This window comes from Cololabis saira, chromosome 5, assembly GCF_033807715.1.
Source record: "Cololabis saira isolate AMF1-May2022 chromosome 5, fColSai1.1, whole genome shotgun sequence".
NCBI lineage: Eukaryota > Metazoa > Chordata > Actinopteri > Beloniformes > Belonidae > Cololabis > Cololabis saira.
The window spans coordinates 34,626,730-34,654,362 of NC_084591.1; the positions used below are offsets into that span (position 1 = coordinate 34,626,730).

Genomic DNA, 27,633 nt, shown 5'->3' on the forward strand with positions numbered 1-27,633 from the left:
GATCACAAATTGCCTTCATCCGAAAAGGTGAGTCGATTGGCTCAGCTTCTCTCTTGTCTCGTATTTGAAGAAGGTGATGCAACTTTTCTTTGGGGTCATTTTTGGAGGCACTGAAGCAAATGAAGTTCCCAGGCGATGGACTTGGGGTGTGCAATACACAGGTATATGATTGGATTTTTCAGTGGGGGTTCAGACACATCAGAAGTCTGATCATGCAGTCTCTTTGCACTTCTCATGTTTTATTAATCCATCACTGGGCACAGAAAAAAAGAATATAAAAAAATACAATTAGTGCCACTGGACTAAATTATTTAAAAAAAAGGCCTGGATAATCGAACTTACTGTATGTCACATTTCTTTTAGCGTACCCTACTGTTAGTTAAAACCTACAAAATACAAGCAAAACAGTAAGAGTTAAAAGCTAACCTCAATGAAAAAAGCTAGCTAACATGCTAATTGGTTAGCTTGTCCAGCTAACCAAATAGAAATGAAGCTATTTTGAAGAATGTATTACCTCTGGCTCTAATATAAGAAAAACAACCATGTATAATGTTATATTAGCAAAAATGATAAGATATAACCTTATATTAGAAATGATAAAACATTCAGAAAATACTTACATTCCTTGTTCAAGTTTGCTTGTGTTTGACAGTTGACAGTTGATGCTACAGTTGGTTTGAGATTTCAAATTCTGAACATTCTAAACACTTAACAGTGGGAAGACACGCCCCTTTTACTGAACATTCGAAGCATTCTAAATGGGTTGCATCCCCCGCATTTTGCTTCATTACTCATTCCACAAATGGAGATTTCTTACAAGTTGTACCTCGTTGGAAAGGGGACTAATTGGGCCTTTTTTTGGTGTAAACAATACACCAACAGGTATTTCCAAAAGGGAGATGCACTTGATTGAAAAAAACATTTTCAAGCGTTTTTGGGTAATTTTGCCCTAAAATACTACTTGAAGCTCATTTTTCCCTAATAAAGAGTGGTTCTACCATCCCAGTAACCTTTCCATTGGATTCCTGGTGTCAATATTATGAGAAAAAGTGTGTTTGTTTGTCTTTCTAGGATTTATGGTTCAGAAGTTATGGAAATCGGCGTTTTTGCCATTTTAACAGGCAAAAATTCTAAATGGGTTCCAAAAAAGAACTTTCGGACCAATTTTTTTTCGGGCAACAAGCAAAAATCGTAAGCAAACACCTAAAGGATCCCAAAAAAACACGTTTCAGAAAAGAGTCCATCGGGTGCTCGGGAACCCCTCCTTCCTACTAGACTAATGCACATCTTTTTCGCTTGGAGACAAATGTGTGTGTCTTTAAGTCACTGAATGAAGCAGCTAAAAAAAAAAAACATAACTTTGAAAAAAGAAAATTTAAAACTATAACAGAAAAAATATTTAAAAAATCAAGAAAAAGAGGAGTCAGGGTGTATAGAATAAAAGGAAAGAGCTACCACAAAAACACAAATCCACAAAGGTCATCTGCGTGCAACAACCTGGGGCGCCGAAAAGGGGGGGTGAAGGAGACGGATTCTAGGGGCCCATGATTGATGGGGGCCTAGAAAGGCCCCTAATGATACTGAAATGATAAGAAAGAAAAAATAGGTTATTTACTAACATAGACTCACAAATGTATTTTGAATTTTGTTAACTATATATATTATTTTTTTTGGAAACATCAACGCCTGAAGATGATTGGCTGTAACTGTGTTTGGGCGTGTTTAGCATCCACTTGTAGGCTCCCATTGTAGCTGGACAGGCATGGGGAGGAACAGTGAGTAGCGGAGAAGTGAAAATGGAGGAGCATGTGAAAGTTGTCTGTCCAGTGAATGGCGAATTTACATTTTTAAAAACACCTCGATGGCACCATTGATAAAGATAGATTGTTATGTGTTCTGTGTGCAAAGCTCTTTGCCCATCACCGAAGTAGCTCAAGTTTAGCTACCACATAAACGCAAAGCACCCGGTCACGAGCGCAGCCACAGCTAACGTTAACAGCAACGATGTTGCCACAGCAACGATGTTGCCACAGCAACGATGTTGCCACAGCAACGCTCTTCCTCAAACTAAACTCGAGGAGAGCACCCCATGTCTGCGACAGACAGGATGGCAAATGATCTTGCCAAGTGGATGTAAATCGCTAGGACTGCATCTGTTCCAGTCTGTTAAAGAAAAAAAATAACTTTATAAAGCCACTTTTTTGTTGTTATATATCAATGTTTTGATCTGCCGCAATAATGTAATGAATTTAAAGGAAAACACCTCAAGTTGAGAGCTTTTCTCAGCAATTTTTAGGTGCGATTAAAAAAGCGATGAATTAGATGAATTAATTACAGATCTTAATTAATTAATCACTCAATCTTTTTAATCGCTTGACAGCACTATCAAAAGTAACATTAAAATGCATAATTGTATGTAAAATAATGTAAAAGAATTTCGCCGCTGTGTTGGGGGCCCAGTAAAGATTCTTTTAATGGGGCCCAAAATCCCAAGTGGTGCACCTGGCAACAACAAATCTCCCATGATGCTTTCGTATTCAGATTACAAAGAGAATGCGGATACAAGTGTGCCAGACTACCTTCAAAACCTGACTGAAGGACTTGATCTGAAGCCATCCTGTGTTCAGTCTTTGGATCCCTGTTGGACACTTGTGATCAGATTTTCTGAGACACTTTTAAAGGCAAGATCTGAACGAGGTTAAAGATCTTCAAGGTTTTCTGGACCTACCAATATATCTTTTTTCAACAAAAGGGCTTGCTTGCTCTCTCATTTGGAACTGAAACAAACGATTAATGGATTGATAGGTTGACAAAATATAACTGGCACCAAAAACCCTTCAGTTACGTTGTCTCAGCTGTGAGTTTCAGATGATTCGGAAAGTTTTTGTTCATGCAAAACCATTTGATTTCCTCTTAACCTGAAATGGTTGGTTATTTTTCAACATTTCATGCGAGAGATCTGAAATGAACAGACAGTATTCAATAGTGACAATATTTATCTGCAGGTCTGTTTTTATTGTGAAACAAAGACAAGACGTGTTTTGTCTTTTCTTTCATGAGTCACTCATGAGTCAAAGTAAAACCTAAAAATTAGAAATAGTTGAATAATAGATAAAACCATAAGATTATGTTATGAAATGTATTTGTATTTGCCAGGTTGAGTGCTCTATGTTGATAATTTGTTTATAATCATCGGTTTTACCAGATGCACTGCGAAATTGAACTTTTCTGTTGTATAACATTGATTGTGCAACGCAGCAGGGATGTCCCTTTTATGTTGTTTGTATAATGTGGCATGCTGTGCTGCTGCTTTTTGTGATTCTGTTTGACAATGCATCATCTGAAACTTCTGTCGTAACCCACTGTTTCCTCTACATAGCGGCAAAATAAATAGATAATTGATGTCGGCTGATTTTAAAACTCACTGCTTTGAAAAAACCTGCCCCCACCGTTTGCAAGTCCTAAATTCACCTTTGCCTCCACTGGCACACAGACGCACGCTCAGTGTCGAGTATCACTCCTCACAAAACCTATTTGCACTTAGATGTTATTGTTGTTTAAGGTTTAGACTGAATTGTTTTATTTTCTGCCGTATAACCACAGAAGTCATATACACACAGAGGTGCATTAATTAGTATCATTGTACACACATTTCACAGCTGCAGTGTTCCCTTGTTTAGCACCTCATTCATTAAGACCACTTCTGGAAATGAAGTCGGGTACAGATCTCTAATTAAGATACGTACGGCACAACAAAAGCTCCCACTCTGCAGACCTGTACTCAAAGTGAGAAATGGTGCCGTAAGCTCGGGATTTGATTCGACTAAAGACAAAAGCACACGAGAGGCTGGGAGACGTTCTGCCACGCAGTCATGTGTCATCTCATCTTGATGTGTTGTTTTTTAGTTATGCTTTCCACCAGGGAATCTTCTGAACTTCTAATGTAATTTATTTGGAACTGTATTTTGATTTTTTGATGTTCTTTTTTCTTCCTTGTGATTATTGCTGTACCTGGTGAGTTAATGGTTTGAGGCTTCGGTTTTTCTTAGAGTAAGTGGAAATGCCTCTTGCAAAAATCCATTCTAGTAAATATTGGGTTAGGGTTTCCCCATTTACCTTCACTGGTGGAAAATCATTCACCTTCACTGAGTTGCACTGTAATACCACTTAGAGACCACTTAGAAGAAAATGATCTTGCAGCCAAAGATGAGTTTTTGATGGAAAAACATCCAGAACGTTCTCCTTACAGATGCACCATTTTCTAAGAATGTCTTTATTATTCACCTGTATTTTTGTTTCATTTCAAAAAACAACTGCTTGTGGCTCGTTTTGACATAAAATTAAGAAGTATGCCTTCTCATTTCAAATGTATTCAACAGTAGTTTGTGTGTGTGCGTTTGCGTGTGTGTGTGTGCATGCGTGCTTGCGTGCGTGCGCGCGTGCATGCGTGCGTGTGTGCATGCGTGCGTGTGTGTTCGCATGTAATCATTATATGAATGTTCATTAGTTTCTCCTCTGCGACTGCACCCCTTCATATCGACTGCTGTTGCCCCATTCCAGATTGGACTTCACCCTAATTACAATTAATAATTGAAAATAGGAAATCAATATGTGCAAATTAAGTATGATAACACTTGGTTTTATCCAGGTGACTTTGTGTTCTGAGTGGTCATGTCAATCCCAGCCCCTGTTTTTATGTTACACAATTATGGTTGTGTTTATTTGTCGCGTACTGTATCCGAGGGCCCGCCTCCACACTCATTGCTTTTTATTGCCTCTGTCCTATGACAGAGAGAGTAAAGACTTTGTTTTCCCCTGACAGGGTGAAGGGTAAATTATTAATTTGAAGGAGCAGTGGGGTGTGTAACAATTTGCTGATCCAGAAGATTTCATGATCCATGTCAGGTTCAGTTGAACAAGTGACTTGTTTACTGCAGTGAAGCAAACCATCTTTCCCCCCCTGCTTGCATCGCTGCTCAACATGACCAGCTTTATTAGAAAGAGAGACCCACCCTTTTAAGTAGCCTCACTTTTAAGTGCTTGTTTGGACTGGAGCGTGAGATGAACTGGCCTTGTATGTCTTGGTCAACTGCTGGACTTGTTAACCCTGTTAGAGCGGTGTTTCAGAGGAGCTGGCTGGCACCTGCTGCGCTTATATCGATCCACATTCGCATCCTAAGTCGAACTCAGACAAATTGTCAGATCCTTTTCTGGATAAACAACCGAGCCAGACATTTTAATCTGCAATGCTCGGTCCTAAAAGAATTAACTTATTTACTCATTAGTTTTGTTGCTCCAAGTGGGCAACGTTCAGATCTTGTAACGTCTTATCTAAGCGCAAAGTGGTATCAGTACTGAATAAATGGTGAGCTATAGTGATTCATTTGCTGTTTTGTGTTGTTACTTGGTCCTGTGCTGCACCCCTCCACCCCCCAGGGAAATATGAACATGCAAGGGCTTAGCTAAGATGAATTAGGGTGGGACAAAAAAACATGCCCAACAGCAGAAGTACGAGCAGGTTGTTATTCCAATTCAGCAGAATGGCCCACATGACTATTGGCAGTTTTTTTTCCCCCTTATGCTCGAGATCTCATTTGTCAAGCTCTTGATGTATCTACGTTTTTACTTGTGTCTCAAGTATCTGAGGACAAATACATGACTACTTGACAGATATCAGCAGGGCAGAGATGAGACAGCATAGTCTGTCTTGTAGCATATCGGCGGCTCTTACATTCTCAAATTCAACAATACCGGGGGAAATTTAACACAAAGTTTAAATCTCTTACTTAACACAGCCATCATCACTTTCCCTCACTTCTGCCTGCTTTTCACTCTTTTCAGGGGGATGTGACAAATAGCTTATTGTAAGTAAGGGTTTTCATAAGCACCTGCAGAACAGAGCAGAATCTTCTGTCAACTAAATTGTAGGGAAATTGCCCTTGTCCTTTAAAGAAGCGCTGAAAATGTCAAAGGAAAGCATTTCTCTTTATGTCATTTTAGGTAGTGACATTATCAGAACCACGTCTGGGTATAGTGTTGAAATATAAAAATTCACAAGTGTCAAAATAAAATAGCAGAGCTACAAAGTGCAAGTGACACAATGTGGGACTTGCAGTTGGATTGTTCTCATGATGTAAAGCTGGCGACTCATCTAGACAATGAGTCATGCTGCTTTTCTTTGCCACAAGCTCTGCAAGAAAAGTAAGCATGGAGTGAGAGGCTCTCATGAGCAAACGCACCGTGCTTTCATGTCTTTAGTTAAGTTATCCCTCAGGTGTCTATAGTGTGCACTATGTGACGATGTATACCTCTGGCCACGGAGAGCGAGCTTGGCGCCGTGTGCTTATTGTTCCAAATGCAATTATATGGTTTTTCCAGTTAGAAGTGGGAGAGGAGCGACCAGCTTTCAGTGCCAGCAACGTCCACTGGCCAGCATTTCTTTACCAGATGAGATCGGGCTGTAATTGTTGTTTTCTTTTGTCCCGTGGCCAACTGAATGAATACAGCATAAAACTTAAAACAGGGAGCTTAACTCACACACTCATTTTGAATTTAGATTCGGAGGAGCTTTCTGAGACCCAGACATCTTCTTATAGAGAACTGGTACAAACATTTTGCTGAAGAGGCCGAGTTCATGAGAACCCCTGAATGAAGTTTGTTGCAAAAGCTCTTTGGTTTTAATCCTGTTGCAGGCAGCCTCTGTTTATGCAGGCTCTTGAACACACTTCAAAGCTCAGCATCCGCCATGACGACTCTCTCAGCCTTGTCTTAGGACTTCCCCTTCGAAAGTTTATTACCTGGCTGTAGCCCTCATCATGATCTGTTTTGTTCCAGCCAAGGGTATTTAGCCCGGCATCTTGGGATTGGACTTTTCTCTGTGAGTGTGAGGTTATCCACATTCTAACTGTTATGCATCATGAGCTGTGAGAGTCCAGGCTGGCAGGGCCTTGCATCCCCCAGTTAGGAACACTGACCCAGGCCAGAGCAGTTAATGGGAAAGATTGCAACTTCGCATGGTTCTGATTTGTGTGGGATTCGTTGCCAGCACATCTCAACCCACAGGGATGCTCATCAGTACGCACAATTTAGCGGTTTCCTCTAGAAACCGAAGCTTTAATGCTTGCTGTTACTTTCTGTTGCTGTTTCTCGCGGTTTTTTGCCTGCAGCTCATCATGAACTCTGACTCCTTAATCACAGTTAAATGTTGTCAGAGCTGGCGAGTGAGAGACTTTTGGGTGAAGTTTAAGAACCTCTGTCTAACAGAGAGGCAGCAAGATAATGGGCTTTGCTCTCGATGTGCAGAGGCCTCTAACTGCGAGACAAAAAGGGTTTGAAACTTCAAATGATAACATTAATTCAGCTCCAAAACAAATGAAAAAAGTCTCCAAATTAAGCACCAGACAGATTTTGGTTTATTTTTGTTTCTTTTCCTTCCTGGTGTTTTATTATTTTGATACTGACATCAAGTTTTGAGTTATAAATGTGAGAGTGTGTAATGCACTCAGTTAATGTGGTTCATTTTAGTGCTGAATCCAGAGGTGATGATGCCTCTAGTTATGTGCGCACGGTCTATTTTTCTGCTGTGCTGAGGGAGCTCTGATGAGTGCTTAAAGGCTGCTAAACCAAGTTGCAGCTAAACTGCTCATCCATTACAGCAGCTGGCCGCACACACCTCAGATTTAATGTGCAAGGATCGTTTGCGTGGCAGCAGCTGAGTCTTCAGGGAACTCATTCATGCCAGACTGGAGGCCAGGAGCAGATTAGATCAAATCACTGTGAGCCTTTGCAACGGGGCCTCCAGTCTATGCAGGCGCAGAGGAAAAACGGCACCAGCCCGGTGTTTAGAGACCCCCTTCAGAGCAGACCTGTCTGTCTCTGGGAAAGGCTGATCATCTTCCTGCTGTGAACCTGCAAAAACAGGCTTCAGTGCCATCCATGAAAGACGGTTCATTAAGCTCCTGTTCTGGCTGATCATAGCTCCGGCCAAGCAGGCACAAAAAGGGGGTGTAGCGTCTTCACATTTCTGCAACTGGATCTGCAATGATGCAAAAATCAGTAGTGGAATATTCACCGTCTTGGCTTCTGTGCTGGCTCAGAATCTCAGGCGGGGTTTCCATGTAAAGCAACACGGCTGCCCCTGCCACTGCCGCAGGTGGACGGATGTGAAGGCCACAACAATCACCTAAATCACCACTCTTCTCAAAAGAACAATCACCCCTCGTGGGAGTAAACACTGGTTTCCTGCTTCATGTCAGTGCTGATTGTTCACAACTTTGTTGTTCATGTAACCTTGAAAATTAGCGGGTTGCAAGCAGTTATAGATTTTATTGAGTTTTTTGTAAACTGAGCAATTCCCTGAGGAATGAGGTTGTTTTGCATCGTTCCCCAGGTACCACTCAGTACTGTGGATGAGCTCTACAATAAAAAGCAGCTACAGCCATTTATCTAACTTTACCAATATATATAATACCTGGAAGGACTATTTTTGCTTCACATCATTGCTTTAAGACGCCAGCGGTACACTGTTTAATCACAGGACATGATTATGGCTTCATCAAGGTGTTTGAACGGAGCTTTACTGCAGTGTTGTTCAGCAAGATTAACTGGTTGGCACATTAAGCAAGATTAAAAAACAAAAGTGGACCCATGTGAACAAAGATACAGCATTAGGTTCTTTACCTTCTGTATATTAAAAAGAAACTTCATAAATTTAAGTAATTAGGATTAGGATTCCTTGCTGGAAATTTAAATTGCTAATTGTTCAGGTTTTATCATAGACTGTAAACAATGGATGAAGCATTCTCACATGTGACCCATTGGTTTCTGAAGACCGTTTTTTTTTTCTGCAGCCATATTGCTCAGCAAGCCGACGGGAACATGCCCATTGCATTTCAATCAAAGTTAGTTTTGCTCCCAACTCCTTCAGCCAACACCAGCAGAAATAGCTACAGAGCTGCTGCTAGACCTCTACAGTGGAATATACCGTTTAATATGTTGATTCGATGGAAAAATCAAAAATTATCATTGCGTTTAACCAAAGCTACGGCTGGTCGCTCCGCTAAGCGCAATAGCATGTCGTTTACGAATGAAGAAGTGGTAATGGCTAGCCATTGGCTGAGCCCACTGTCAATCATATTATAAATACATGTGATGCTTTATATAAACTTATCTGGGGTGGGACATTGTCATGGATATGAAATCAAACAATTGAGACCAAAATGGTCTTTTGAACCAGGTTGTAAATATGTTTATTTCTGCTCTGATATTGGACATTTTAACATTTTAACATTTTAGCAAGTCAGTGGGGATTGACTTGCTTTTGGAGCCAGCCTCTAGTCGTCTGTCGGGGAACTGCAACAAAACTTAGTTCCACATGAGACTCAAGCCGGTTGGTGCTTGGGTTTTTACGGTGGCCGACAAGGGCCAAACGCACTGCAACGGCCTAATGCGTCTCAGTTAATGAAAAATATTAGTGACACATTTCTGTTTAAAAAGCTGTTTTGGACCGTACTTGGCACCATTCGCAGTATAAAAGCACACGATACTGCGATGCGTTCATGGTAGTATGTGGAATTGGGAAATGTCAAATTTTAAAGTGTGGCTGTTGAACTGTACAGTCTGGCATAGTTTATTGCTTTTATACTGCGATTGCTGCCAAGTACGGTCTAAAACAGCTTTTTAAACAGAAATATGTCACTAGTATCCGTTTTTTCCACTGCCAATCACGTGAATATGGTATACGTATATACAGTGTTGAATCATACTTCTACTGATAACTTCCGCAACTTACGTTTCCTGAAGGCAACATGACTGAGGAAGGTCCCCAGGCTTCTCTGTTATGCTGTCACTCATGATGCCACGCCCCTCTCAGTTGATGCCACGCCCCCCTGAAACTGAAAAAAAAGATGTGAAACTGAAAAACAAAGATCTGAAACTGAAATAAAAAGATCTGAAACTGAAAAAAAGATCTGATACTGAAAAAAAAAAAAAATTGAAACTGTAAAAAAATAAAGTCATGATCAAAACTTGAATTTTCAAGTTCAAATCTTAGTTTTTCAATTACAATTTTATTTTCAAATTAGCAAAACGTTTGGCCTTGATTTGGCTCCATAACGTTACACCAGACCATACAAGGCTGCATACATCCCGTGTGTCTGTCCATTGAGCTGTTACGCTGAGAGCGCCCCTGCAGGTTTGGAGCACTTCCGGTTGTAGTGTTATGAAGCATTTTTCTTTTGAAGATGGTTTCTTGTTTTATATCGTTTTGTGCTTTGCATCGTTTCTCTATTTGCAGCGCGTTTGATGATGCTGCATTTGTCTTTGTTTTTTGCAGCACGTTTTTTCATTTGCACCACGTTCCTCTTTTTGTACCTCGTTTTGAGTTTGTGAATTTGAATCGTTTCTGTACTTGAAGCCGTTTTCCTTAACTGAGACGCATTAGGCCGTTGCAGTGCGTTTGGCCCTTGTCGGCCACCGTAGGTTTTACCTGAAAAGGGTGTTTAAAGCATTGAAACACCAAATTGCTTTATCTAAACAATACATTTGAACAGCTTGCACGTGCTTCTTATTTTGCCCACTAAATCCACCGTGTTATTAAAACTTTTCTCTGTGGAAGTTCTTGTATGTGAACATAACATACACCATAACTCATATATCACCACTAAGAAGTTTTGAATGATCATTTATTTTTTGTTTTTGGTACTGGAGAGTTTTATTCATTTGCAACCAAGGGGCAAAATCATTGAGCCAGTGCAAAAGACTGTACATTACCATTAGAGGCCCGGCAATTTCCATTGACCCCTAAAAAAAACACATTTACAGCCTGGTACAAAATAGCGGTGTTGGTCCCAATAGCCTGATTTCAAATTAATTTTCCATCCCCTCATTTGTTAGGATTATATCCAACCAAATGTGTATGCATAATAAAGAATGTGGTTTCAGGGCGAATCGGGGGGGGGGCTGCCCGCCTACTAAGAGCCTTGCCCCCCCTCCTGTTGCCCCCCTAATTTTAATGTTCTTAAAAAGATACAAAAATCAAATGACTACTCTGCTCAAAAGTCCCCCAATGCATTTAAATAAGGCATTCCCTTTTTTAAACTATAAAAGATCATCTTTGTCTGCTAAGATACGTAGGGACTGTTGGACCCCCGATACCCTGCATTGGTAGCATGTAACGCGTCTAGGCTGACTAACTGGACAGCCTAACCATGCTGGCTCACCACAGCTCCAGCAGGCCTCGTTTAAGATGTTGTTTTGATAGCAACACCTGAAACATGGATGGAGGGGCAGATTAGATCAAGTCAAACTGCACCTCAGGTTCCAGGGTCGAACCTGCAGGTCGGCTTTGGAGCTTCCTGGTCCAAAAGCAGGCATGTTTGTTAGCGGCTTTTATTTGCGAGTGAGCGTGGTGCTGTCCCTCTGCTCATTTGGTGTCGGACTGGCAACCTATCCAAGTTGCAGCATCTTTTCCATTGTGAGCTGGAATATTCGATCTGGGATTCTACTAAAAAAACCCAGTATAGCTAATGGCCATATGCTGCGACGAGGTCAATGTCAGAAAGCTTTTCTAGGTGCAGATGCCATAACTGATGTTGTTATGTACATATGAAATAATGCATTTGTGAGAAGGTGGTGCTTGAATACTTAAGCTTCATCTTATCAGTCTTAAAAATTAGATGTACAATATACATTTAGTAAAAAGCTGTGAGATGTATAAATGTTTAATAAATAGATAATTAAGGTAGAGCAACTGTGAATCTTGCATTTAGTTTGCTTTTATTTTGTTACAGATAGTATAAACCCCAAATATCTCTTTTTTTTAATCAGCTCATCATTTGTTAAGGTTAATCCATTATTGCATTTTAGACTACCACTTTTTTTTTTAATTTGTACTAGTGCATTTTAGTACTTGTTGGGAGATGAAAATACATTTTTCAAACCATATGATAGTAATGATGATTAGGTACAAAAGGTGAGTCCCTCTGTCAGCACTGTATCAAGAGCCATCACTGATTGATGGCTAATTGTGCATGATTGATGGCTGATCGATGGCTGATTGACAGCTGATAGACAGCTGATCAACGGCTGATTGTAGCTGATCGATGGCTGATCGACGGCTGATCGATGGCTGATCGATGGCTGATTGACGGCTAATTGATGGCTGGTTGAATCAAAGACTAGAAAACCCCTAGAATGCTTCGTTTCATTCACAAATGCCACTAAAAACTGTACTTGTAAAAAAAAAGTGCTGCCAAGCTTGGCGGCATCGAGAAGGGATTTATTTCATTTTATTTCATGCTGCAAGGAATAAAGTTCTCTGATTCTGACTCAGTAGTCTTACAGTTTCATTTTGATTTCTGACGTCTAAGTTTTGTCTTTTACGTGTTTGTTCTTCAATTCCCATACGTATGACAATATTATTACAAAAAAAGTTACCTTTAATAAAATAAAGTAATAGCTTTGTTATTTCTCTTTTAAAAATGGTAAATAATTTGCATTCAACAGCCTTTAAACTTTCAACTGGGTTAGTTTTTTTTGTATTTGTTGTATTTAGATACCATAAAGCAGCAGGAAAAAATCTTCTCACAAACTATTGCAAGTGCGCTGCTTTTGGTCTTGAAGACACAGTAACTTTGTCGCTGGCAGACTTTTAGCACTGATGAAACTGCCTCCCTTTGACTACACTGATAAGCTCCAGTGCATAGATGGATTTGATTCATTTTGCATGCTAATTGTTGATATTAAAACAAATATTACTGGTTTTATCCTTGAAGATTAGCAGCACACTCTGTACATGTTAGAATTGTAAATTAGTTATCTTTTATATTATGAAGCAATCAGGGAGTAATTATTATAACAATAGGAAGTAATTAGTTGGAGGGAGTAATTCCCCATGACATTTATTATTAATGATGAACTTGTACATGTATTGCAGAGATTATTAATGAATAATTTAATTGTTGTATTTCCTTCTGAATATCTATTATGATTCAGATGTTATTTTTTAAGGCCCATTGTGTCTGTTGTTGTCACCCCAGCCTGTTTGATGGCTTTCCTCTGTGTGCCTGCAGGCTGTGAGAGCGACTTCTGGGGACCTCACTGCAGTAATCGGTGCCAGTGCCAAAACGGGGCTAAATGTAACCCCATCACAGGGGCGTGTGTCTGCACTGACGGGTACCAGGGGTGGCGTTGCGAGGAGCCCTGCGAGCATGGTTTCTACGGCAAGGTGTGCCATCTACAGTGCCAGTGTCTCAATGGCGCCACCTGCAACCACGAGACAGGAGAGTGCATCTGTGCACCAGGTTACACGGGAGCTTTGTGAGTACGAGCAACGTGTTTGCTCCTTTGACACTTTCTGTGAACAAATGCTGCTGTGTGTTGAGATGTTTGACTCCTGACTTGTGCAATGACAGCTGTGGAAAACGCTGCCCCTCTGGTAGTCACGGTCCTCAGTGTGAGCAGCGCTGCCCCTGTCAGAACGGAGGAACGTGCCACCACATCACTGGGGACTGTTCCTGCCCCGCCGGGTGGACGGTAGGTCATGCAAACGGGGGGATGTAGTGAAGAAAAAAAAGCCTCAGAGAAGAAAATGAATAAATGTTTAAGAGTTTTTATGTCTCAGATGATAAATTCAGTGTATCTCACACAATATTTAAAGGGCTTTGTTTTTTTCAAAGGGTTCAGTCTGTGCCCAGCCCTGCCCACTTGGCAAATATGGCATCAACTGCAGCAAAGAGTGCTCCTGTCGCAACGGCGGACTGTGTGACCACGTCACGGGGCAGTGCCAGTGTGCAGCGGGCTTCAGTGGACGCAGGTCAGGCCCTCACTCCCCCGGCAGACCCGTCGTTCACTTCTCACACTCGAGATCCTTTCGTGAAATATTCTGTTTAAACTGGAGCACTCAGACAATAGCATGAGTTATTGATATTCATATTTAGCACAAAAGGATGATTTCACGAAGCTACGCGTTAAACAACCACCCACTGACCTATTCTCTTTGTTCGTTTTTGGATGAGGTAAAAACCTTACTGTCCTTTCAACAGCTAACGTAAATGTCAGAATATCCTCACAATCAAGAGACATAAGCATTTATAAACAGCCAACACTGTGTCTTAAGAGAAATGAGCACTTTTAAACATCCAGCAGTGTGTCTGAAGGTGGACTGGAAGCTTTTAATAGGGGTGTTTATGTGTAATTAATCTTGCAGTGCATGCTGGCCAGAAAGGCTTCATGTCTTCAGCTTTCATCCACATCCACTTCCAGCCTTTCCATTGATCTCACCGTGGGCAACATGTTGTTTGGGCTTTGCTCATTAATTATAAATAATGGGCTTATATTAAGGTCTCATCGAAATCCACAGATCATTTTAGTCTCTCATGCCTGCCAGATCATCCCAGAGCAGCATACATCTATTAGTTCAGCTAAAGCAATTGTGTCTTTGATGGAAACGCTTCCTTTACACAAGCTTTCATTTACTTTATTATTTAGCAAAATTGCCCTCATTTATTTTGTCAGAGACAGGTGAATTAACCTTCGAGGAATAATTTGAGATTATGTTAACCCCACTGCCACCCTTCTGCCTGGTGTAATACAGTTGTTAAGACAAAAGTCTGGAGTCACTTAAACATGAAATACGACTTGAACATTTTTCTACTGCAATTGAGCTGTTTGTAATAGCTTTGTTAGGCTCCCGAGACTGCCACTTCACCAGTGTTGCACGATGAAGTCAGTATTTTTAAATGGAGGCAAAATGAATTTTCTGATCTAGTGTCGTAGAAATTCTTAGGCACTTTTCATTTCCGTTGTCGATGATGACGGCCAGGTCTCATCCAGCCCCTGCAGATATACTGAAGTGCTCACAGCAGGGTCTGCTTTTAGGAGTTCCCTGAAAAATACTTAATGAAATTTGACCATGCGGGTCTTGGTCCCCTAAAGTGAACATTCATAATTTATGCATTGGAATGTTAATAATACATGTAGTGATAGCTGAAGTTACTACACTACAAGCGTTGAGTCGTTGTGCAGAACAGTCTTGTAGCAGCAGTTGAAGACAGCGTCATTTGTTTTGTAATGTTCCCCTAGATGTCAAGAAGATTGTCCTGTAGGGACCTACGGTCCAAAGTGCAACCAGAAGTGCGAGTGCCAGAATAATGCCAAGTGTCACCACATCACTGGAGCCTGTCTGTGCGAAACAGGCTTCAAAGGGCCTAACTGTCAAGAAAGATTCTGTCCTCCAGGACTTTATGGTTACATTTGTGACAAGTACTGCCCCTGTAATGCCACCAACACCCTGAGGTAAGTGCTACATCCCCACCATGCTGCACGCAGCTTGTCCCTGACCGAGCCTCGAAGCAAAGCCCTCCTGTAGCGCCACAAAAGTACCGACCTCTGCGGTTCAAATTTGTCCTGTCTTTAGCTCTTAGCCAGCATTTGCTCATCCCGAAGTCTGGACATCTCTCAGCCATGTCACTCAGTTAGCTTTTAATCAAGACCTTTGCTTCATTCATAATTTGTCAGCGCATTCATAGTTAATGGAGTGTTAATGCTCTGATTCCAGCAGGATCTCGGGATCGGCTGTAGAAATCATTACCGAATGAAGGAGAAAAGGGCACCTCATCTGTGTGAAACAAGCATGTAGATGTGTGCACAGATGAACTGCTGCTGGAGCAGGATGAAAGCGTGAAGCCTTATGTTGATCATTTCACAACTGAAACTTTCACCGCATTTTCATTTCTCGCTGTTGTTGTCCCATATTTTTCTCTCATTATGTTGTAGCTGCCATCCTCTTTCTGGTGAATGCACCTGCTCTGCGGGATGGACAGGGCTTTACTGTAATGAGACCTGCGAGCCTGGATACTATGGAGAGGGATGCAAGTTTTCTTGCAGCTGCGCCAACGGAGCAGACTGTCATCCTGTCACAGGCGCTTGTATCTGTGCCCCCGGCTTTATGGTGAGCACCATGTACAGTCACTGCTACGCTGTTGTACCTTTAATGCATTTTTGTCTTTCCACATCAGTCTCTGGTCTGTGTCGGTAACACAAACCAACACAGAGTCAAACAATTACTCTATGAAAAAGAGTAATTAAACAAAGAAGGAAAAATGGGTGAAGAATAATAAACATTTCCTGAAACACACAAACATGTCAGATTTGATTTTCTTTAATAAATGCGTGTAACAATATCTTATTTAACACACTCTGTTGTGAAAGTCTTCAATTGAATTTAGCTGAATATTTAAAATCATTTTTGTTGCAATGTTATCAAAAAGTGGGGAAAAAAAATTAAATAAATAAATAATGCAAACAAATTTTTTCTCATAAGAATTAGTTTGCAAGCTTGGCTTTGAGTCTCCGGCTCTCGTCATGTATAAAATATCAGCAACATGTTGGTTGCAGGTTCTATTTTCTTTTCAACTGTCCCTGTAAAAATGACTGTGTCACAGTGGTCAGACTATTTTTGAAGCGGTCCCGGTTTCACTGCAGGAGCTTTAGGACAGACAATCAAGAGCAAGGTGAGACATTGTATTATTTCCTCATTATGGATGTTCTCTATTGCACCACGGGACGTTCCCTTGATATAATTCATTCCTAGCTGCAACCTTGTGCAGACATTAGCGATGAGTTGTGTGAATTTCACAAACACGGTTGATAGTGCGAGATCAAAGGGACAAGCGGGTCACGCTCGGGTCGGCAGTCCTGCATCAAGAGGGAGAAAAATTTAATCTCTGACCGATTCCGTTTTAGTCTTTTTCAGCAGGTCATATTGTCCGCTCTTACGACTGTCAAATTAGTTGGATAACTTCAATAAGTTTCCCCATTGTGTTTTTTTTTTGTCTAGCAATCTGAAGTTAAAAAGCAGCAGAGACCAAGAGGGTACAAGTCTGCCAATATTGCACTTCAGTGGAAATTGCCTGTGTCTTACAGCAGGCCACTGTGGTGAATTGAGCTCCCAAGCAGGGGCTACAGACTGTGTCTTAATTTGCTCCACCTGTTCTCTTTGGCGGCTGCTGGGAAGGGCTGCCAGATCCATTAAACAGACCTAGCGGGCAAAAGCTGGAGAGAAACGGAGGCAGTCAGATGGGAACAGACAAAGCTCATATGGAGGATTGGTGTGTTTGTGTGTGAGGAAAGGGAGGTGAACACTCAGGGTTGTTTTTTTTTTCTTCTCCTTTTTTTGTACTTTTAACAAAGTTGCTGCTGTGCAAACAGGACAGAAATATCATTATAAACTAGGATCTCCATGTAGCTGCTGCCTTCTTACATTACATGGAGAGTTCATGATGATTGTTGAGTGGAGCTGTGAACACGTGGCCGATGGCGGTGTTGAGGCTACAGCTGGAAGGGAAGTCACTTCCTCAGAGGCAAACTGATAAGGCTTAAGCCTCCTGCATCTTTGTTCTGGAGTCCCATCGGGGGGCAAACCAAGCAAAGTGTTGGAACAGACCGAACACCTGCACGCTTGATTTAGCTCTAGTAATTGGACATGCTCTTTTTGACTGGGACAAAGTGATTACATGTTACCTATTCAGGCATTGCTCCTTGCAGTCTGTAGCATGCACACACATCAACGTACAGTGTCTGTGTGTCCTGTTGACAGTACTGTATTTGAATGATTAATGCATCAGATATGGATTCCAGTCTGCTTTTGTAAGCGGTGGAAACAAATCATATTCCCGCCTCTCTGGGGATTTTTTTTTAATCTCATCAGAAGATTCAGCGGTTCATTGTCTGTCATGTTGCATGGAATTTAAACTGCGCTCATTCCTTCAGCGCTGAGATGAACTGATAGGGAGTGAGACTGATTTGCAATTAGTAATGCCATTTGCATTCAATCAGTGGCGTGTCCACTAGTGGCTTTCTGGGGGGAAAGAAATGCACCTTTATTCCATTAAGATACTAATAGGTATGAATTTAGTGCCTTAGCCAAGGATAACCTGGCTGCCTCTCAGGGGCTCAGGTCTGGTTACCGCCTCCATCAGTTGTGTTATGTGAGGTCGTGCTGCCTCCGTGCAATGGACTGGCAGCCTGTGTATTAATAATGATTCTCCACTTTAAGACTTCAAGCCTTGCCTGCTCTGAAGGAATATGAATCAGATAACTAATGAGAGAGCTGTCTTTCCCCTCTGGAGAACAGTCCGGCTGGTGTCTGCACCGTGAGGGTGAAACCAAGTGGAATTCAATGCAGCCATGGATACAGCAAAATCCATGTGGTCATTTGTGGCTGCATGGCGCTTTATCCATGAATCCAGTCACCAGTAAATTGCCTGTGCTCTGAAGAAAGACCGAACCTTCCTCCTCCTCGTCCTCCCTCCCCCCCCCCCCTGCCCACCCCCACCCCGTGGCTGGTCAAACTTCTCTCTGCGCCTAACAACTGTAACTGAACTGCTATTGTTAGCGGTCTTGAAGCTTTTTCAGCAGAACAAAGGTTATTGCAACCGATTGATAAAAATTTCATTCACAGACAGGCGCTTTTATGTGGTGTACGGGGAGGAGAGATGTTTTAAGATGTGTGTTCTGCCCCCGGCGTCCACTGGCACATCTCCTCCTGCCTCCTGTTTAAACTGAGTTCAAAATGATAATGAGAGCAGCGAGCAGCCAGCGGTCCCCGAGCACTCTGGTGAGCGAAGCAAGATCCACTGTGGGCTCCTTTGGGCTGCTAATTGGAACTCTAAATCATTGTGTCACCTGTCCGTCAAGGCGAGGTTTGAAAGAGAGGTTTTGGGAGCCCTTACACTGGTGTGATCTCAAGCTGTGGGAGGGACGTGGCTAGTGGAGGTGGGCTGTGCTCAGCCTTTAAAGCAGAGGGGTTCTAATAGCAGCAAGTTGTAGAGACATAGCTCGAGTACTCCATGCCCTTTGCCAGAGATCCCCCTCTAATAAAATGGCAAGGGACTCGAAGCCATGGCCACAGAGCTCTTATTGGTGTTTTCATTAATACCGGAGTAAGAGCTGCCGGGAGTCCTCGGGGATGAGATTATGCTCTTTCCTGTGGAATTTATTTGCTTGGTTTTAACCCCTCTTTTCTCAGTTTGGCTTGTCAAATCTTTATATTACCATCCATGTCGCTGCTCAGTCTCGCTGTGGCTCTAGTGGGGTGTAAATGGTGCCACTTCATCCTGTATAAGTCAGGTCTCCACCCTGACTTTAAAGGTATATTCTATAGCTATGCCCACCTTTTACTCAGGTGAAGCAAAAAGAAGTCTCAGAAAAGCTTTTTCCCCTCTCATGACATAATGCCATGATCGGTCAGGTTACGTACGTTTTCCCTGCCTCAGAACAAAATTTGAAAGAAGTGCTTACGTACGTATCTCTTCAGGTGCATGAGTTATTTAAAAAATGGCTGAAACTGCCTCAGGAAAGAGTAAAAATCCTTTATTTCTGTGAAGTAGAAACCGTTTCTTCACAGTTGTGAATTTCATCAGACTTTTCTAGGCCAACTCCTCCAAAATGAAGTAAGATGTATGGAAACACAGGTAGTGACAGCTTTACCATGCGGAGCTATGACGGAGGACTGATTTCCTGGAGCACCAAAGGGTTTGTTGCACAGAACTAAAACTGGTCTCAACATGTGATAAACTTGTTATTTTTCATTATAATCCTTCAGGAAAGAACTGAACCAATTGGTTACGGCCAGTGGATTCTTAAAGGAGCTGTCTGTAAGAAATGGCAAAAACTGGTACTGCAGTCACTTTCAAAATATTGTTGAGCGGCGTGTACCCTCCCCCTCCTCCCCCCGACCAGAGGTTGCCAGGTTTTTCATCCAACACGTTCGTAGCGGCTGCTGCGATAATTAGAGCCGAGCTGGCAACCCGGATGCCGAAACAATACTGACTTGGTGATTGGGAGATAGGTGGAGGGTGGAGCTTCAGAAACAATACTGACTTGGTGATTGGGAGATAGGTGGAGGGTGGAGCTTCAGAAACAATACTGACTTGGTGATTGGGAGATAGGTGGAGGGTGGAGCTTCAGAAACAATACTGACTTGGTGATTGGGAGATAGGTGGAGGGTGGAGCTTCAGAAACAATACTGACTTGGTGATTGAGAGATAGGTGGAGGGTGGAGCTTCAGAAACAATACTGACTTGGTGATTGGGAGATAGGTGGAGGGTGGAGCTTCAGAAACAATACTGACTTGGTGATTGGGAGATAGGTGGAGGGTGGAGCTTCAGGCCAAAACAAAAAATGACAACATAAACATCAGTTGAGGGCTGCAACTCCTCTTTTTAAACTGGAATATCCTGGCTTGAGTGCTGTTGTCAGTGACATAAGTATTTGAAATGAACATGATTTTTAAATGTCTGTTGACATATCGGGGTCATTTTATGATTCGTTTTATTATTGCTCTTACATACAGCTCCTTTAAGGTAGATCTATTTGCTGCAACAACTGGTCAGAAAAACGGATGTGAAACAAATATTACCAACAAAAAATGCCTTCGTAATCATCCCATTTCCTTTCCTTGACCAGATTCTTTTTACCTATTGCTTATATCAGCGTCTCCTTTAAAAGCAAATATTGTTGTCTGTCGTCAGCCTGTAGCTTCTATTATTCAGTAGGATGCTGATTTGTTCAGAGCCCTGTCGATTCCCTAACCTCTTACTTGGGATCCTGCAAGTCCTGCATAAATCCAACGACCACGTTAGGTAAGATAATTAAAGTTGGGAAATTAACGAACTCATCTGAAGTTTTTCTATTTCCATTACAATGGCCACCCAGTCAAAATCTGGAGCTGGGGCGGCGATGAACTGCTTGTGGAGGCAATGACGGAGAGAAATGCTCCCACAGCTTCAGTTCTCAGAGCCAAGACTCAGTCTCACGTGAGGACAGGCGTCCAGCACATTTTTTTATTTAGTGTCCTAAGTTTATCAATATCAAAATCATTGTTCTCAATAACAATACCATTATCTTTTTTACCCATAAAGATCAATTTATTAGAACTCTGGGAACATCTTCTACACATCCATGTCTACATGGCAAACAGAAGCTCTCATATTTTAAACATATTTTCAATAATGTTTATCCTTTATATTTGCCTTACATCCTTTATAACTGTCTTGATTTGGTAGTTAAGCTCCCAGGGTCAGTTAAAAAATAAAAAATCAGTGCAGGAAACACGTTAATAGATGCTCTACAGGTCCACCAGTCATTTTAAGGAATTCTGGACCACAGCTTATGCAAATGACGTGTTTTGAGATGAGATATGGGTTGTATTAATGAAGTGAAAACGGGAGGGTTGAAGGGTGGATTTAGTCATTGCTTGTGTAGAGAAAGGTGGAAGAAGAGTGGGGATCCCTTGCCCTTGGAGTCTTGCCAGTTTCTCCGCTAATAAGGCAAAAACACTGGCTCTAAAGACGGAGGTATGGAGAAGCTCTGAGATGGGGTGATGCAGGGTTGCAGTGGCTGGGAGATTATGTCAGAACAGAAGATGTTGTCATACTGTATATGGTGTTTAATTTGAAGCTACAAAATGATGAACTGTACTTGAAGCTGACAGCTAGTTTGCTCCTTTTCTGTGTACAGATGCAGTAAGGGTACTCTCAGTGAACAGTAGGCCTACAGTAAGCTGTAGAGAGCTGCAGTGAAGCCTCTTTGTCTCTCCGTCTGCAGCCATTAGGACCACACTAGCTGAACTCCTGCCTCACGGCACTGTATCATTTCTTCTGCAGGGTGAGGACTGTGCCACAGTGTGTCCTCCTGGTCTGTTTGGGCCCAGCTGCATGTTCACCTGCTCCTGCCACAATCACGCCTCCTGCTCTCCGGTCGATGGCTCCTGCATCTGCAGGGAAGGTAAACGAGAAGTTAAAAGTAAATTCCTGCTCTATCAGGTTGAATTCTAACACGGACAGTACTCGAGTTGAGGGGGGGTGAGGGGGGATGGCATCCCCCCTGAAATAAAAATGGTCAAAATCATCCCCCCTGTAAAACTGCTACCCCCCCTTTCCATCCCTTATGTCATTTCATCAATGAATGTGGTTTTACTGCTATTTCAACATTTAGACTCATCACCAGAAAAATAATTTCTGCCAGTGGGACAAGATTTATCTTCTCATTACAAGCAAAAAAAACTTGTTCCACTTATTTCAAGTGAAAATCTACTTGAAACAGGTGAAAATTGTTTTTTTTTCCAGTGATGAGTCTTGTTTTAAGTGTAATGAGATTTTTTTTACTAAAATGAGACATTTTAGTAAAAAAATAAGACAAATATTCTTGTTAAGATTTTGAGTTTTTGCAGTGATCCATTTTACTTATCCTGTGAAGGACAGAGTCATATTGATAAGTTCAGAAAACTGTTTTTTATTGTTGTGTTTTGATGTATTTGATGTAAGCCCAGTGGATATTTAAAGCTTACAGATGCTGCATTTAACTGCTGCTATGTCATTCCTGCAGTATTTCTGCAGCTGTTTTGGTCAGTGCTATTACTTGTAATATATTATATTATTTGTAATCAGCAACTAAAACTGTAATTTACAACTCGACTACTGAACACGGATGACTATTTAGTTGCTTTCCTGCATATACTGTATGCACATCTAACTTCCTTAGCGTCGTACTGCTAGCATGGTTACCAACAGTAACTTTGTTCCTTTCTTATTACATCAGTTATTTCACTTAAACTGAATATTGTCTCTGGGGTTTCTGTGGTTCCAAGGTTGAGGATCAGTGTGACAGTTAATGCGGCTGATGAAACCCGCAACATGCTGTGATGAAGATGTGTCCGTGAAACTTCATAAATAAATGCGAACAATTAGACGTGTCTCCTCTCTCTTAACCCGAGGCTGGCAGGGTGTGGACTGCTCCATCCTCTGTCCCAGTGGTACGTGGGGTCTGGGCTGCAATCAGACCTGTTTATGTGACAACGGCGCTGCGTGCGACCCTGTTGACGGCACCTGTGCTTGTTCTCCGGGGTGGAGGGGAGAGCACTGCTATGACCCCTGCTACGTAAGTCTCCTCTAACTGAGAGTGTGCTGCGGAGGCCCCGCGGCTTTTCATCGTTTCGTGTCATCATACAACCTGTCACCACTGACTGTCTTTGATTCTTCTTAGGACGGCACCTTCGGGCTGGAGTGTCGTGAACGCTGTGACTGCGGCCACGCTGATGGCTGTGATTCTGTGAGTGGCTACTGTCGCTGCCACCCCGGCTGGACAGGTCAGTGTCTCCAAGCGTCCAAGCAGCTGAAATAACCTCTGACATCAAAACTGTTTTCATTCACTGTCCTGAATAAACACATCAGATGCTTGTCCGGTACATTAATTCACTTAAAACTAAAAATATGGAGGGGCATCCATGGTTTGCGTTACCTTAATTAAATGTTCAGTGTGTTTTCCCTCTAAGAGAGTAGCATATCCAAATGAAACATGCAGAAAACTGAGCTTTAAATGAATTCTCTTTGCTGATACTGTGTGCTGGTATGCAATCGTGCTTATTATTTGTTATTCACAATGACTGAACTGAATCATCAGATAAATATTTGAAGACTGAATCTAATGATTGGCTCAGAAAGCTCTGTTAACTTTCAGACACAGCTGGTGATATTTTTTTATTTTTGGTTCCATCCGTTAATCAAAGTTCCAGGTCAGTGTGAAATCAAATGCCACAGTCAATCATCCGGGCTCTCCCTCTTTGTCATCAAAGTTTCTCCATATTTTATGAAGTCTCATTCTTTGTAGATCGATATACGTACGTGGACATGTGTACGTTCTGCGTTTCCCCGTAATTTAAATCATTTGCCCACAGGGAAAGAGTCTGTGTGAGGAAAGTGTGAATGTCACAGCAAGGGTGAGGATCATTATGCTCAAAAATGGACCGCCGTATCTGAATGTCAAATTCCCTGGACTAGAGGAGGTTCTGGTCTCTGAGCTCAGGTAGAGAGGAGCAGTCAGGGAGGGAAAAGACTCGGCAGAAAAGGTCAAGCCTGTGAGTTCTCAGCAGCCCACTCTATTCAGCCTCCAGAGCTTAGGGCATTTATTCTGGGAAACAATGTGGGTTTTATTAGCTGCAAGAACGGCGCCGGGAAAACAGGCCTCATGCTCTGAATCCTGCACAGGTCGGGACCATCTGTCAGACTTAATTGAGTCACCGGGGTGCAGGGCTGGGGGCAGCGTGCAGACCAATGGGTCAGACGAAAACACATACATGCATACTTGAATCGTGAAGGAGAGAGCTAGGTAGGGTTTGTCACAGAACTAAGTTAGGGATGGAATACAATAGCTATATACAGAGGTGTTTGTTTGTTTGTTTGTTTGATTTGCTGTAAAAGTATTTTTATGAGAGCCAAAATGATTCCTATTGGGTATTTACCCAGCTAATTGTAACATGAGAAAGAAACACCAACTATTTTTAGATATAGGCTTGCTGTTGGCCAAGAGAGTCATTGCATTGGCTTGGAAAGAGGTGGATAGACCAAGAATAGGTAAATGGCTTTCCGAACTAACTGCAACTCTGCCCTTAGAAAAGATCACGTATACGATCAAGGGTAAGCAATCTGTCTTTAATGACATCTGGGGCCCATTTAAAAACTTTCTTTCTACTAAAGACTTCTGGTTTGGTGGAAACACCTGGGGATGATCCATGAACAACCCTCTGCAGCTTCAAAAAGGTTTACTGTCTTGTGTTGAGTGATTGTTGTCAATTTATGTGCAGTGCAAACTTGTATGAGAAGTGTATGATTGGTTTTATTTCTACTCTCCCCATTCTCCTTTTATTTTTTTATTTATTTTTTTTAAATTTTACTAACTACTTTATTGCTATAGATTTCACTTACTCAAGCAATGTATAATTATTTCATTACGTATTGAATTCCTGTCTTTCGTTAGGTATTCATATTTATTATTTGTATTATTTGTTGTTTTGTTGTCACGATTTGGTTGTGAATTGAGGGCATGGGTTCTGCACAGTTGGGGGCAGATGTTTTGAGTCCCATGGGTTATATAGTGTGTATGTACTTTTATGTTTTGAAACGCATAAATATATTGTTGGAAAAAAAAAAGTATTTTTATGGACGTGTTTGATCCAGAAGCTCGGCTGTAGGAATGAATGGAACTGGCTAATCCGTCTGTAACCTACACAGCTGTTGCTGCACTGTTGTAAGTCTGACATCAGCCAAAAAAAATTCAAATGAGTTCTCTAATGAGACGCTTGACGCTCGTGCTTCACGCGAGTCCATGTTGAATATGACGTTGCCTTTTGTCATTGAAAATGGTCCTTGTCTATGTAAGGCAGGTAACAAGAGCACTGGTTTGTATCAGATGAGAAGAAAAAGCTAAAAAGGGAAGTCAAAGTTTTCTTTTGCTGGGCTCACTTTGTACAAATTGGAATACAGGACTTCTGGCACTGCTCGGCAGAAAGCCTCCTTTGAAGAGGCTTCAGTTCAGGCTTGTCTCGCTCTCTCTCCATCTCTGTCACTTGGCATCCAGAGCCCTTCTGTTTGTCACCATTAGACTGAGAGATGTGATGCCCTGTCCACATTCAATTTCAAACAGTAAAGGCAGTAACAGTTTTTTGTCCTGACGGGCCTAGCAGATCCTCAAACACACTCGCACACAGCTTGCCCTTCTTTTGATGTGGAAAGCTCAGCTCCTGACTAAAGCACACACACACACACGGACACACACACATGCAATCCTATCATCACCAGCGCTTCCTCTCCTTTACTCCTCCATGGCTGCCCTTAGTTGCTGTGGTTACTGTATGACATTAGTCCCCAGAGTTTAGTTCAGGTTTAATTCAAAGGTACTGCGCTAATGCAGCTTTAAAGGCTACGTCCATCTCAGATATTCTCATTCAAATGAGATTTCAAATGAACCTTCAAAAATGGCTGGTGCTTGATCGTTTGCAGAGTTTCCATGCACGTCCACAACTCTAAAGACGTGTATGTTTTATGTAGCATACTATGTGTTGCATTTTCTTTACTCATCCTGTTTTTTTTTAAAAGGCTGGGGAAAGAAACGTGCGGCTCCGACAGCTGTGCTAATGCATTCATGTGCACAGTGAGAACCTTGTATGGTTGCAGTGTTTTTCATTTGTTGATTGGAGCTGCACCAAACACACTGTGACACTTCCAGACTGTGCTCTCTCAGCCCGGGCACCTCCCTCTCCCCTCCGCTCTGTACACAACACCAGACTCTGCTGAAAGAGAATGGGAGACAAGCTCAGGCTCTGGAGGCCCAACCCTGTTAATCAACACAGTGCACTGGCAAGGAGCCCCAGTCAGATCAAATATGAAATACATTTGGAGAGGAGAACCGGGAGTGCAAAAGATAGGCTGAGGGAAAAAAATAAAAATAAAATAAAAACACTTCAAACCTAAGATTCTTTATTCAAGGCAAAAATCATTTGAGGATCCATGCAGGGGGAACATCCTTGCAGAGAGCTGGTAGGAGCAGGCATTGTGAATTATGTCCTGTAATGATGTTTTTTTCACAGATGTCACGCTATTTACAATGTTTCAGCACACCAGTCTCTTGCCCTCTCAGTGTGCACTCACTGAATATTTGTTTTGTTAATGCGCCTGCAGGAATCCACTGTGATAATGTGTGCCTACAAGGCTTCTGGGGACCCAACTGTTCAGTCAGCTGTTCCTGCCAGAACGGGGGCTCCTGCTCCCCGGAGGATGGCACATGTGTGTGCGCACCTGGATACAGAGGGACCTCGTGCAAAAGAAGTGAGCCTCCGTCTCTTTCTCGAAGCAACCTATCTTGATACAGCGCTGTAAGTGGGAGCAGTCAGAGGCAGAGTGACGGAGGGACAAACTCCATCACAACACTGACCTTGTTCTGATCTTTGATGAGTTGTTAAAGGGTTGGCTAACAGAGGAGAGGCACTCGACTGATGGTCATAATCGCCCCAGTATAAATCTTTCATCATTTAATCACAACCTCTTCACCCCTATGGCCTATCCCAGACATACACACACACTCATCATCACCCTCCTACGCTGTCCTTAACAAACAGCTTGCAGTGGGAGACCCACGGCCCTGCGGCTCATCAGTGGACATGCTCACTCGGAGTGGCGGCTCTGGTTTCTGAAAGCCATTTCAGTGTCTGAAGCCGCTCTCAAGTGAGGCGCGCGCTGATTGGGAGCAAAACTCCCGCTCGCAAACATGTAAACATCCGTTTGAGTGGAGTATAAGAGAGTGATTTGAACAAGCTGCGTGTGTGCACGGGTGAGCGTATGTTTTTCAGCATGTGAAATGATTACTCCAGTAAATTTGATATTATAGAAGTAATTTACCTGTCAAGTACGAAATTAAAAAAAACAACCTCATAACTGCAGGTTTGTGGTACTTTCTTTCCAGAAACCTTCTAATTGAGGGATTACATGCTTCCACAGAGGCCTGGTACTTGAAATAAAATCAGATCCCGCTAGGTAATCTTCAATTTACATGGCTGTCAAACAGTTACTATATCATTTTTATCAATTTGTATAAGTATCCTTAATGTCCTGTGAGAAGAGGACCATTCGAGAAGAAGTTGTTCCCAGATTCTGCTCATGAAAATGGGAGTGTGACGCTGATGCTTCTGGCTCATGTGCATCAGTTGCCGCCACCGCTCACGGCTGCACGGTTGATTTGTGTCAATGATGTTGAGAAAATGACCTCCGTGCCAATTTTTTAGTATTAGTCCATTCAGATTTT

At 42.1% G+C, this 27,633-nt stretch overlaps 1 protein-coding gene across 2 annotated transcripts in view; it reads left to right on the top strand.

Annotated features, from left to right (window-relative positions):
• The window catches only part of megf11 (multiple EGF-like-domains 11), a 93,042-nt gene that overhangs the window by 53,766 nt on the left and 11,643 nt on the right, over positions 1–27,633 (top strand). For both annotated transcript variants that reach the window (XM_061721783.1, XM_061721784.1), the window contains exons 7-15: positions 13,071–13,317; positions 13,413–13,533; positions 13,677–13,813; positions 15,082–15,294; positions 15,775–15,949; positions 21,666–21,786; positions 22,775–22,938; positions 23,044–23,146; positions 26,514–26,660. In XM_061721783.1, the coding sequence (XP_061577767.1) occupies positions 13,071–13,317; positions 13,413–13,533; positions 13,677–13,813; positions 15,082–15,294; positions 15,775–15,949; positions 21,666–21,786; positions 22,775–22,938; positions 23,044–23,146; positions 26,514–26,660 (1,428 nt within the window). The remainder of the gene's footprint in view (positions 1–13,070; positions 13,318–13,412; positions 13,534–13,676; positions 13,814–15,081; positions 15,295–15,774; positions 15,950–21,665; positions 21,787–22,774; positions 22,939–23,043; positions 23,147–26,513; positions 26,661–27,633) is intronic.